Source organism: Ahaetulla prasina, chromosome 1, assembly GCF_028640845.1.
Source record: "Ahaetulla prasina isolate Xishuangbanna chromosome 1, ASM2864084v1, whole genome shotgun sequence".
NCBI lineage: Eukaryota > Metazoa > Chordata > Lepidosauria > Squamata > Colubridae > Ahaetulla > Ahaetulla prasina.
The window spans coordinates 262,217,326-262,231,595 of NC_080539.1; the positions used below are offsets into that span (position 1 = coordinate 262,217,326).

Here is a 14,270-nt window from a genome sequence, read left to right on the forward strand (position 1 = left end):
TTTGTGATTATATTATCCTTTTACAAATGGCCATGACTTTTTGGGATATAGTTTTGTTTCTTGCCCTTTGCACTTGTGGGTGTGTCATCGGCAGGCACCATAGCATTCTTCTTGATAGAAAAGTACTGTCTCTGAATGTATTGCTTGATTTTATTTTGTAAAATACAAAGCTGCCAGTTATTTATTAGTTGATATTTAAGAAGGATGCAACAGTCAGAGCTCGGAGAAGGTAACATCACTTGAGTTGTGGGAAAATAACGTAAGAGACAGACAGATAAAAACAGGAATTTGGAAAGAGAAGCTGAAGTACAGAAAAGGTTAGTTCTTAGTGTAAGTGTGTAGAGAAAATTGCAGTCTGATTCAGATACGGTCTAAGAAAATGTGATTTCTTAGACCATACCTGAACCAGACTGCACTATGCCAATTTTTATCTCTTTTCTCCTATGGTTGCTATTGTAGGCCAAGGGTCTCCAACTTTGGCAACTTTAAGCCTGGAGGACTTCAACTCCCAGAATTCCCCAGCCAGCTTTGCTGGGAGTTGATTCTGGGAGTTGAAGTCCTCCAGGCTTAAAGTTGCCAAGGTTGGAGACCCCTGTTGTAGGCTGTATCAGTGGACCCCAACTTTTCTGGCTGTGCAGACCCGTGACAGCAGAGCTGGGAGTGGGGTGGGGTGGGGGAATGGTTTAAGTGCAAATGAAATTTCTCGTGCTCACCCGCCGCTTGCACAGCCCAGTTCCCCACAGGCCTTGGCCGGGACCACTGATACAGCCTACAACAGGGGTCTCCAACCTTGGCAACTTTAAGCCTGGAGGACTTCAACTCCCAGAATCAACTCCCAGCAATGGACCAGGGATTGGCGACTCCTGGACCATATGTTTTCCTCCAAAAACAGGAAGCAGAAGTTTGTTTATTTATGTATTTCTTTTGCACATGTCACTAGAAGAAAGTTGAATGTCATTTCTACATGTACAGGAGACAACATATTTTGAAAAAAAAATTATCTCAAATGAACAAAGGGAAATAAATGTTTTGTTCGCCATCTATTTCTAGGATGATCTCTATAGCTAGAAATACATGAACGTGAATCAAATATCTGATTTATTACAGTTTTTCCTCTAAACAACTACATGGTTTAGAAGCTTCAAGAATGCCAGGGAATCCATAATTCACACAGGCACACATTCTCTCTCTCTCTCTCTCTCAGTCACTCTCTCTCCACTAGCTGAGGATGGTTTTATCTTTAGAAGTCTTTATGGAACAGAGAGGCTGTGACTGGTCAAGAGTAAAAATAGTTCTGAGTTTTCAATGGCTGCATTCCTGATTGGAGCCTGAAACCCTGAATCAGGACTCAGCACTCAGACTGTACAGGACCGAACAAGAGAGCTGTGCAGCAGAAGGCAGGAGGGCAACTTGCACCCTAGGTCGGCGATGAGTCACCCCACAGCTTCATTAATCGTTTGGGAAGGGCCAGTCCTGCTCTTGCATTCCCAACAAGGTACCAATGATGTTGTTTATGCTGAGTAATTTCTACGTCATGCCACATGTTTTTTTTAAAAAAATATAATGCAAAGGACCAAGTCTGAATTAAACAGTTTGATTGATTCTTTTTTCTCCTTTGGTCCTATTCTTTAGAGGCGATGTCATTGTTGCCCTTGTAGAGGCCTATTTTATATACATATTCTGACTACTAGCTTGGTTTCGGCGATGCTTTCAGATAATCAGTTTTCCTTGGGTGGGCTGAGTGTATGTTTTTCATTCTGGGAGATCACCAGCAGATCTCATTCTGTTGAAAGCATGGTACGAAGGCTACTCAAAATATTTTTTAAGCAAGAGAATTTCTGGAGAAATACTTTCCAGAAATATTTTCAGTATGTGTTAGAATAGAAAGTGAGAGACTGGTTGAGGAACAGATTCTAAATTGGGTATGAGAAATATCTAGTGCATGGTATAAGGTAGCAGATCAGTGCCAAAAATATTTGGTGGAACAACAGAGGAAAATATCATTTCAGGCTGTAGCATCATATTGGAAACCAGGCGTTCTCTTACTTTTCATGCACGTATCTATGATAAAGCTCCTTTGTGGTGCGTTTTGTCTGTTTATTTCTTTCTGAGGAAAGAAATGTAAAGTTGGGCAAGATTGGGATAATCCCTCCTCGCCCAAGTAAAATTAAAAAAAAATAGTAATGTTTTTTTTGCTTCCTAATACTTAAAATACGATTGCAAGTAGAGGAAAGAAATTACAGGTAGTCCTCGTCTTACAACCACAACTGAGCCCAAAATTTCTGTTGCTGAGCGAGACAGTCATTAAGTGAGTTCTGCCTGGATTTATGGTTGTTATGATTTCTGCCACGATTGTTAAATGAATCACTGCAGTTTATTATTATTATTATTATTTATTAAATTTTTATACCGCCCTTCTCCCGAAGGACTCAGGGCGCTGTACAGCCAGAAATAAAATACAAGATATGTACAGTTAAAAACGAATTAAAACATAGCAAAATTACGAAAATAGCTGATAATTAAAATTAAAATTTAAAATATTTAAAATATTAATAAAACCCCAATATAAAATCAAACTATTATGCCAGTCCCGCTTGAGTAAATAAATATGTTTTTAGCTCACGACGGAAGGTCCGAAGGTCAGGCACTTGACGTAGGCCAGGGGGGAGTTCATTCCAGAGCGTCAATGCTCCCACAGAGAAGGCCCTACTCCTGGGGGCCGCCAGCCGACATTGTTTGGCGGACGGCACCCTGAGGAGACCCTCTCTGTGTGAGCGTACGGGTCGGTGGGAGGCATAGGGTAACAGCAGGCGGTCTCGTAAGTACCTGGGTCCTAAGCCATGGAGCGCTTTAAAGGTGGTAACCAAAATCTTGAAGCGCACCCGAAAGACCACAGGAAGCCAGTGCAGACTACGGAGCAGTGGTGTTACATGGGAGCCACGCGGGAGCCAGTTGTTAAGTTAGTAACACGGTTGGTAAGTGAATCAGGCTTTCCCTTTGACTTTGTTTGTCAGAAGGTCGCAAAAGGGGATCACATGACCCTGGGACACTGCAACCGTCATAAATATGAGTCAGTTGCCAAGTGTTTGAATTTTGATCATGTGACCATAGGGGTGCTGCAACAGTCATAAATGTGAAAAACACTTTTTTCCAATCTGTGGTAAGTTTGAACGGTCACTAAACGAACTGTTTTAAATTGAGGACTACCTGTATATTTACTTAAGACTGAAACAAAACAAAATAATTAGATAGAATAAGAAGAAACTTCCAATCCAACAGAAGACATAGTGATTTGTCAGTAATCATTGTGAAGAGTAAGGTGCTGGGTGAGCTTAAGACACAATGTTCCTAGGCTTGATAGAGGGAGATATTAATCATCAAACCAGACCAGTTCTTACACATTTCTCTACAGGAGATTCCTCTCTCTTTGGCATCTTATCAGGGTTGAATGACTGACTGCAAAGACCCACATGGTGGACTACAGATAGAGATTGCTGAAAAATGCACATAAAGACTGCTGAAAGACCCGCAGGTAGACATGAGACTTAATTTGGGTTTACTGAGAGTCTGCATATGTAGTTGTATCAGAATGCAAGTCCAGGTAAGTCCTCGACATATGAGCTGTTGCTTAGTGACCAAAGTTAGGACAGAGCTCTGCAGGACTATTTACGACCTGGATTCTGAGTTTCAAAGGCCAGGTCTCCCCCGTGATTATGTAATCACATTTTGAGTGCTTGGTAACTGGCCTACATTTACAGATTTTTTTTAGCGTCCCACGGTCATTTATGATGTTTTGTTGCTGTTGTTGGAAATCAGCATTTACTTCTGGTTTCCAAGAAAAAAACCCCACCCACTGAGGACATCAGATTCACTTAATGACCATGGCATTCATTTAACAGCCACCACAAAATTACTCATAAAATCATATAGACACAATCATATAGTGAGCTACTTAACGATCAGTATGACTTATGAACGTAAATCTTGGCTCAATTATGGTCTTAGGTCGATGACTACCTGTGCTATATTCCACTCCTTAATCAGAGAGTCTCCTTTTTAATGAATCTGTAATTACATCACTCAGAATTGTGTCCTTTTAGTATTTCTCAGATTGCTCTTCTCCTCTTCGAATGAGAGATCTACTGTCCTCAGGGTTTATTTACAAAATGTGCATTTGTATTTAATCTTTGCAGTTATCTTTGTCTTGTAAGAAGGGACCAGCATAAATTTTGCTTTGCATGTAAATGAATTGTATGTAACATACGATGGGGTGTAAATGCATGAATGTATTTGGTCCTCAAAAGGGTGAATCATATGAAGGTTTTCTACTAGCACCAAGTGATATCACATTAAGGCAATAGACCACACTGGTCACTGCTCTAAAACAGCGGTCACCAACTGGTGGTCCATGGACGAATGGTGGTCCGCGAGAAAATTTTGGTGGTCCGCAGAAAAATTATTTGCATTTTTTATATTGCACTAAATCAGGGGTCCTTAAACTATGGCCCCTGGGCCGAATACATGCAATGAATGTTTGTGTTGCTGCAGAGAGTCTCCCCCTTCGGGGTCTTTTTTTGTGAGTTAGAGGGGGGCAGAAATTCCAACTTGGGGTCTGCTTCAGTCTCCTGGTGTGGGGCTAAGGCTGGGGGGAAGCACCGCTGGTGGTGAACAGCTGGAGGGCCTCTGCATTATGGCCTAGAACTGGCTGACCATCTCAGCCCGTTGAGCCTCCAGGCACCGGTACCTGGCCTTGCACTCTCACAGGTCTTCCCTCTGCTTGGAAAGCTTGTGCTCGTAGTCCTCAGTGAGGTGCTTCTACTGAGCCTCCTTCTCAGTCAGATCCAATTTGAACTGAGCCAGCTGTTTTGCCAACTCTTTCTCATGGTGGTTGCTTAGCTCCAACAACTGCTTCCTGTTGGGGCCCTAAAGAGCCTGGGTGGGGAGGTGAGGAGTGGCTGGGAAGGGAGGGGTGAATAGAGGCTGGCGAGGCGCCCTTCAACGTTAGTGACATTGAGTTGGCCACTCCCACTCAGTCACATGACCACCTAGCCACGCCCATCCAGCCGGTCATTAGGCAGATCATATTAGTGGTCCGTGGGATTTAAAATTATGAATTTAGTGGTCCCTGAGGTCTGAAAGGTTGGGGACCCGTGCTCTAAAATATGGCTATACTTCATTATGCCTGGTGACAGATAGATGTGGTGTTTAAGGGTTTATGTTTTTATTGATCATCTGAAGACAGTGCAGTCATAGCAACCTTTTATGTTATGAAAAACTCCACTGACACATGATATTGCCATAACTTTCTTCATTTAGGAGTAGTCATTCTATATGGGTTTGTGAAGATAGAATTAAGAATCTTACACTTAGCATTTCTGTTGATGGTGAGGAAGAGGATGAAGAAAATAAAGATATTACATCCACCCCCAGCCACTGTTTCTTGTGATACTTTATTGTGCCACCAAAGAATTTTTTCCCCTTAAGGCTTGAAATACTATCTGGTATGATAAGCAAAGCATTGGCAGTTTTAGTGTGGGTGTTGCATGTATCCCAGATTTTTTTCTATTCATATCCACAGGGTAAAGGAGGAATCGTGGTTTTAAGTTCAGTGTCAGTTCTACACCTTCAGACCTAGAAAAACTTGCTCAAATGTTTCATACCTGATTTGCAAAAATATTGGTATTTCTTAAAACCTCTCCAGTAGGTAACACGCTCACCTGAGACATTTTGGAAAGCAAAAGTAATCTAGCTTATTAGACAATACTGTAATTGCAGAGTAATACCTAGAGATTGTTACTCAACTGTCTACTGCCATTTCTGCAAAGCACTGAGCTTGGTTTTTTTTTTTAGCACATGAATGATTTTGCAATTATTTCAATTTGTGTGTCCAAAGTAAAACACAAATGTAAGAGTTTTGCATAATTGGGTCTGCTGCAAACGATTACCTTCAGTGAAATTGGCCTGTTCAGGAATGATTTCTTTGCTTATAATCTGCAATTCTCTTAGAAGTTAGTTAAGGTTTTTCTTATAGGTTTGTATCACACCGTCCATGTGTCTTTTCTGTTAGGGGAGAGAAATTCTAACATGTAACAAAAGCATTTGCCTTGCATACATATAATGAACAGTATATTCAAACTGTTTAAAAATATTAAATTTTGAAAAATTATATGACTTCCAGTTGTTTAAGCAAATAGTTCATTTAAAATAAACTACAACACAACACTAATCAGCATACTTAAACTGACTGAAATCATTCCACTGATGGTGTTGGTTATGACCTTTAAAGCGCTCCATGGCTTAGGGCCTGGGTACTTACGGGACCGCCTGCTGTTACCACATGCCTCCCACCGACCCGTACGCTCTCACAGAGAGGGACTTCTCAGGGTGCCGTCCGCCAAACAATGTCGGCTGGCGGCCCCCAGGGGAAGGGCCTTCTCTGTGGGGGCTCCCACACTCTGGAATGAGCTTCCCCCGGGTTTACGCCAAATACCTGACCTTCGGACATTCCGTCGCGAACTGAAGACACATCTTTTTATTCGCGCGGGGCTGGCTTGAATGGAATTTTATTAATTTTAAATTTTTATTAATTAATTTTAAATGGGGTTTTAGTTTGTATATTTTAACCTATCAGGCTAATTTTAAAATACGTTTCTTAATCTGCATTTTAAAGTTGTATATTGTATTATCTGTTTTTATTTTTGCCTGTACACCGCCCTGAGTCCTTCGGGAGAAGGGCGGTATAAAAATCAAATAAATAAATAAATAAAAAATAAAAACTATAGCCAATATATATCTAATTCCTTAGAAAATCTTGGGAATATTCACTTCTGCTATATTATCTAGTTGTTGGCCAGGCTGTAAACAGGCAAGAGATTATCTCCACATGTGATCGACTTTTTTTAGAAAGATGTAATCATCCAGGCAATTAGACAGATACTACAATTAGAGATAACTAGAGAACTAGCTAAAACACCTTATTAGGTTCCTTAAATGATTTCATCACCGATAAATATGATAATTAGCAGTATTTTGTTGCATTTGAAATGTTAAATACTTGTCCTTATTGTAATGATTCATAACAAAGTGAATTTAGAATATTGTGAACATGACAAGTTTACTAATTTTATCAAATTGCAACAAGGTTAATAAAAAGTCTAAGAAGGATGAAACAAAAAAGAACAGAGCAGTGAATATTTTGTGGTTTTAGGAAATCATTATGATATACACATTTCTAAAGATATATACATATTCATAGTACTGTATAGGTCTGTCATATTACTGAAAAGCTTGAAAATGAGTTTACAAAAAATAATAGCAAGGATATTGAAAAATTATGGAGGGTGTCCAAACATGCAGTGTATGCTGGGAGATCTTAGAATATTTTTGAATTAAAAGAGTTCTGCAAAGAGGAGAGGAGAAAATTTTGAAAGAAAAAACTGAAAGGCTCTTAACTGGGTGGAGAAAATGTTTGGAAGCTGTTGTTTCTGCCAAAAGAAAGTATGTATGTATGTATGTATGTATGTATGTATGTATGTATGTATGTATGTATGTATTTATTTATTTATTTGTCAAGTATGTATTAGATAATATATATATAAGTATAAGCATGAATTAAATACATAAAATGAATACAATTAAAGGGAACATTAGGACAGGGATCATAGGTACAAATATGATCAAAATGATATCCAAATGTATTAATTTGCCGTATTCATTGTTTTTATTCTGAATTTTTAAACAACTGCACGTAAATAGTAGATATGCACTCAGATTTAGAGAAAAATGCTGCCTGTAACTTAGTAACATGTGAAGGTTTTGTTAACCTTTGTTCGCTTTTGTTGTTCCTCGCCCGCCCTCCTCTCCTCAGCCGGGCCCCTCCCATCTCCTGCTATCTGAGCCAGAGACTGATAGTGAAGAAGAATGGCGTGGCATGCCTCCAGCCCTCAGCCCTGGCACCATGCCCGGACAGAATGAGCAAACAAACCTCCCTCCTACAGCATGTGAGCACGAAGCCAGCCACGTGCTAGAATTGCCGGCAGCAGAGCAGGAGGACGGAAAGACACAGTGGACGGATCCCCGCTTCCGGAGAATGGAGAGGCGACATCAGCAAAAGGAAGGGAGGGGCAGGCCTGGATAAGTGCTGAGTCATGGAGCCACACCCCATGGTTTATATAAAGGATCTGTTTTTTGGCATTCCTTGAGTCAAGCAAAGTCTCATCTGGTTGCTGAAGTCACACCTTGGAGTCCTGCCTGCCCTGAGAACTCTGACAGGAATTTGACAAAGCTGCAGAGGCTTCGTGGCCAAGCTTGATACAGACTTCCCAGACCCGGCCGTCAGAGGAGGAGTGGGACACGACAGCTTTGTTCATACATATAAATTACATGAAACATGCTGTTTGATCAGGGTTGCCTAAACTTTCATATGCAACTATAACTAAATGACAAGTTCATCTACTGGAGTCTTGGCAAGGATGAAACAAGGTGGATAAGAAGCACCTGTATAACTAGCTGTTACTCTGCACAACTTTGTATTCCTTTGTAACTAAAGAAATGGAGATCTTTAGTTCTGAAGGCTTTATAATGGGTGCATCCCAAGTCTAATACTATTATTATAAATAATATATTTTAAAAACCGTACATCTTAAGTATTATGCAATTTGTTGTTCTTTGGAAACAGCAAAGTTGCTGGACCTCTGGTAAGAGTTTCCTTTTGTATCTTCCTGCAGTGTGCTCTTCTTTACGCACTGAAGGTAGCCTGTATTGCAGTGGTTCTCAACCTGTGGGTTGCGACTCCGTTGGGGGTCGAATGACGATTTGCCGAGGGTTGCCTAAGACCATCGAAAATATGGAAAGTATACTTGCGAGTCGAAGAATCGCGCTCCAATGGTTGACTCCACAAGCCAGCTGCAGGCTCTTCAAATCGCTAGCCGAATTTGGCTTCAGGCACAATGAATTAAAAAAGAGAGAAATCTTTGCTCTGATGTCTCCCTCTCAAGCCAGCTGCAATCACTCCCAATCGCTAGCCTAATCTGGCTTCAGGCGCGATACACTTAATAGGGGAGGAGTCTCCGCTTTAATGCCTCCGTCCTCAAGGCAATCGCAAGCAGTTCAAATCGCTAGCCAATACAGCTTTAGGCGCGATAAATTTAAAACGAAAATAATTTTACGGTTGGGGTCACCACATCGTGGGGAATTGTATTAAAGGGGTCTCAGCACTATAAAGGTTGAGAACCACTGCTGTATTGGGTATGAAATAGTAGCATGCTATCCGCTCTTCAATAACTAGCATTTTCAGAAAGAACACCCATAATCACTTTGAAATCCTAAACCTCATTAACAGGGAACCAGAGGAAGTACGGAATGAAATCAAAGAAGTTGGGAATGAATGTGAAAAGGGACTCCAAATATCAAGAAACCAAACAAGTCAGAACAAACAGTAGAATTTGTGAAGAGGAGAATCCAAATCCAAGAAAGACTGAAATCTCAGGAAGGAACAAATCACAGGATTTCAGAGAGCTCATATAAGAAATAAGCAGCAACAAAATCTGTTAACGACATTGAAGATGGAAACAGACATGGAAAAACAAGCAAAGTCTTCTTGAAGATCTCTGACCTCAAGAGATTCTAACCCCAAGTTGGTGTGCTAAAGAATGTCAGTGGATACATATAATAATTGATTTAAAGAAAATTAAACAAAAATGGAAGGAGACATTCTGACATTCTGCAGGGTAGAGGTGTCAATATCTAAGTTCTGTATTTTTAAAAACTTTAGTGCCAGCAGATGAAGTTTAAATCAGCACTCTAGTCATTACCAAGTCTGAATGCTATAAGACTTGATGGAATTTATACTGATATATGGCAAGTAACAAGCTGAACTGGCAAAGTGTTTAACAAAGTCATGCTGGCAAATCTGGAGAATGATGCAGTAGCCAAGAATTTGGAATAGGTCAACCACGTATGCCACTCCCAAAAGAGGCTTAATAGAGTTTTCAAGGGGGAGGGGAGGGGGTGGCAGTGGTGGTGGTAGTGACCTGTGGAAAGGAGGAAGGGGAATATCTATTCTTTAATTATGTGAAAACCGTGGGAAATAGCTAGAGTTGGTTTAATGTCAAGGTTCCAACTGACAAACCCAACCAAGCCAGCAAATCGATACAATCAAATCTCTTTAAAAATAGCTTTATTGAGTATCTAATTGCGGCATGCAGGAAAGCAAAACCAACTCTAGCTCTTTCCTGTGGTTTATGCATAATTAAATAATAAATATTCCCCTCCCTCCTTGCCACAGGTCACATTGTCCAATTAGGTGTTCTGGTGTCTTCAGGGAAACTTCTTCAAGTCTCTGGCAAGCATCTGCTGAGATTGTCTTGATTCCCATGAGATAATCTGTTGTTATTTTCTGGTCTCACATTCCAAACCTCTCCCTCCTCCCATAATGTGTGGCAAGCTGAGAAATGAAAAGATGGCTGTAGCAGCACAGGTCCATTTCGGAGTTGACAGGTGGTGGGGGTGGGGAGGAGGGAGGAGGGAGGAGGAGGAGGAGGAGGAGAATCAATCTCCAATATAGATTAGTGAGATACATAGAAAGGGAGATGCCAGAGGTTCAAGGTGGTTTTAGAGAAAGCTGGGGAAATAAGAGCTATTATTGCTGATTTTTACTGAAACTGAATGCTGAGAAGAAGTCAGTGTGTACTCTATTGACCATAGAAAGGCTCAACTATGCCAAACTGTGCAATGTTTTTAGTATAATGGGAATCATAGCCCTACACACAGGATGGAAAGCCACTGGATGGAATATGATGACACATATTGGCTTCAGCTTGGCAAAGGAATGAGTTGGGATGTATAATTTCTCCTTATTTATTCTGTGTGCTGAATATATATTAAGAAAGGCTGGATTGAAAGATGAGCCAGTTAAAATTAAAGTAAAACTTCAATAACCTGCGGATATCACTATAATAGGTTAAAAATACAGTTGATCTATAAATTCTGGTAATGAAAATAAAGAAATTGTTTTAAAAAATGGAACTAGGATTAAATATAAAGAAAGTCAAACTCATGACAACAGGTATAATTTACCAGACTTAGAAATGACAATGTAGATGTTGATGTGATGAGTCCAAAATTTTCATTGCTAAGGAAAACAGTCATTAAGTGAGTTTTGCACCCTTTTAAGACCTTTCTTGCCACAGTTAGTAAGTGAATCACTGTAGTTGTTAATTTAGTAACATGATAGTTAAGTAGATCTGAATTCCCCACTGACTTTGTCAGAAGGTGGCAAAAGGGATCACATGACCCTGGGAAACTGCAACTGTCATAAATATGAGCCAGTTGCCAAGCATCTGAATTTTGATCACATGACCATGGGGGTGCTGCAGTGATTGTCAGTGTGAAAAATGGTAATAAATCACTTTTTTCAGTGCCGTTGTAAGTTTGAACGGTCATTAAACAAATGGCTGTAAGTCGAGGACTACCTGTATTCAAAAATGTCACTTTTTGACATTTCTCACTGGTGATGTTTGCTTTGGGCATGAAGGGTTCAAAAAAGAGATGAGATATTCCTTAGCTACTTCAAGTGCATAAGGTCAGTTGGCTTAATTGCAGTGCTTCGTTCAGGGAAATACTGAGTTTCATCTGAATTACTGTACTTCATTGTTTGTTTTAATATGAATCCAGAAGAAACTTCCTAGCAGTGAGAACAATTAACCAGTGGAACAGCTTGCCTTCAGAAGTTGTAAGTGCTTCATCATTGAACATTTTCAAGAAAAGACCTCTGTGAAATGGTATAGGGTCTCATGCTTGAGCAGGGGGTTGGACTAGAAGACCTCTAAGGTCCCTTCCAGCTGTATTCTGATTTAAGTGCAGCATCTCAGCACTCTTCTTTAGCAACCCATATGCCTTGCCAGCATCCTTCAGTTTCCTAAGAGCTATTTCAGATAACATTGTGCAAAGTACTGTTAAGGGTTGTTGTTGTTTTTTTGTCTTATTCTGTGTGGTAATCTTTGATATTTATGCTAGATTCCTTGTCTGACTACTTAGCATTCGTGTCTGTTGCTGTCGTAGAAGGTTGTCCTGCTAGCTCTTTACAGATGAAAACAAGGAAACACAAAGGCATGAAAAATATTTTCTCGTGGAAGCACTTTTTGCCTGAGTATTTAAAGATACCTCCATTTGCTGCTAAATGGACAGTGCTTCTGAATCAGATGCCTTAGTCAGTTAACTTTTCCATGCATACACATAGACAACTTCAAAACAATTCCTGCCATAACTGATAATACATGTTTATGTTGACTCTTGTTTTTCAAGTAGTGATACTAAACTACAGAGCTTGGTTCCATAGGCATTTCTATTGCCTTATCCAATTTTAACATTTGTCAGAGAGAAGTAGTGTTTTTCAACTTGATGCCCTCCCAAATGAACTGGGATTTGCAAACTGCAAATTCTGGGAATTATAGTCCCAGCACAGCTGGAAAGCACAAGATTTGGGAAGGATTTGTTTGAAGCACCCAACTACCTCTTCTCTTAATTAGCAATCTCAGGGCATATGCTGTCTATTTCTAGCCAGAAATTTCATCTCAGAACGTAAGATCCTGTTATGGATCATGAGCTAAGAAATGTATCACACGAGACAAGTGTGCTCACCCTCACGTTTTCTATCAGGCTTTGGCATAGCTAATAGTTGGAGAGGCTTATCCTGGTGATGAGTACTTTTTTTTCTAGAAAGAGAAAGAGAGCTGCTCAGGAGTAAAATGAAAATTTTATCTGTTGGATGATAATTATAATTTTGTCAACAGTAAACTTAAAGATTCAAGATCCATCCCACCACTAAAAGATTCTAACAACAAAGAATGCAATGACGAAACAGTCAAAGCAAACCTCTTCAACATTTTCTTTGGCTCAGTTTTTGTTAACTCCGATAACACATATCCAACATTCCACAAACGAACCAGCAATGACTATGATGATTTAACTCATATAGATTTCACAGAAGACAACGTTGGTAAAGCTCTTCACAACTTAAAACCATCGCTTTCTATTGGACCTGATGGTCTATGTGCATATTTCTTAAAAAAACTTTCCATTAATATAGCTGAACCCCTAAGTATTATCTTTGATAAAGCTTTCACTACCAGTTCTCTTCCCAAACTTTGGTCACTAGCCACAGTCATCCCCATCTTCAAAAAGGAGACCCCAGCTTAGTCGAAAACTACAGACCGATCTCCCTTTGCTCGTCACCTGCAAAGTCATGGAATCTATCATCAATCAATCCATTACCTCACACTTAGAAACTAACAACCTACTCTCCAACAAACAATTTGGTTTCAGGAAAAGTTATCATGTAACTTACAACTTCTCCACTGCAAAAACATATGGACTTCAAATCTAGATCAAGGCAAATCAATAGATGCAATCTACATAGACTTCTGCAAAGCTTTTGACTCAGTAGTACACGATAAACTTCTCCTTAAACTAACATCCTATGGCATCTCAGGACCCTCCACAAATGGATATCTGCTTTTCTGTCTAACAGACAACAAGTGGTCAAAATTGGCAATGCTTTATCAAATCCTGTTCCTGTCAAGAGTGGCGTTCCTCAAGGCAGCGCCTTGGACCAACACTCTTTATTCTATACATTAATGATCTTTGTGACCATATCTCAAGTAATTGTGTTCTCTTTGCTGACGATGTCAAACTATTTAACACCACAGACAACACTTCTATCATTCAAAACGACCTTGACCATCTAACCGCTTGGTCTAAAATTGGCAGCTCCAAATTTCAACCAGCAAATGCTCAGTCTTACATATAGGAAAAAGAACTCTAAAACTAAGTACATACTAGATGGACATTACCTTACAGACGACCCCATCCCGTTAAAGACCTTGGAGTTTTCATGTCAAATGATCTAAGTGCCAAAGCCCACTGCAACTACATAGCAAAAAGCTCTAAGAGTTGTAAACCTAATTTTGCGTAGCTTCTTTTCCAAAAACACCACACTACTAACCAGAGCATATAAAACATTTGCTAGACCAATTCTAGAATACAGCTCACCTGTTTGGAACCCTCACCACATCTCTGACATCAATACAATTGAACGTGTCCAGAAATATTTTACAAGAAGAGTTCTCCATTCCTCTGAAAACAACAAAATACCTTATCCCACCAGACTTGAAATCCTAGGCTTAGAAAACTTGGAACTCCGTCGCCTTCGACAAGACCTAAGTTTAACTCACAGAATCATCTATTGTAATGTCCTTCCTGTCAAAGACTAC

The 14,270-nt window shown here is 40.0% G+C and overlaps 1 protein-coding gene across 9 annotated transcripts in view; it reads left to right on the forward strand.

The window, feature by feature from the left end:
* TSPAN4 (tetraspanin 4) overlaps positions 1-14,270 on the forward strand; it is an 827,759-nt gene that overhangs the window by 405,824 nt on the left and 407,665 nt on the right. Inside the window, exon 1 of one of the 9 annotated variants that reach the window (XM_058157419.1) lies at positions 1,394-1,495. The exons of the other annotated variants lie outside the window; for them this stretch is intronic. Within the exon in view, the coding sequence (XP_058013402.1) occupies positions 1,429-1,495 (67 nt within the window). The 5' untranslated portion in view covers positions 1,394-1,428. Of the gene's footprint in view, positions 1-1,393; positions 1,496-14,270 lie in introns of those variants that run through there. 9 annotated transcript variants of the gene reach the window in all.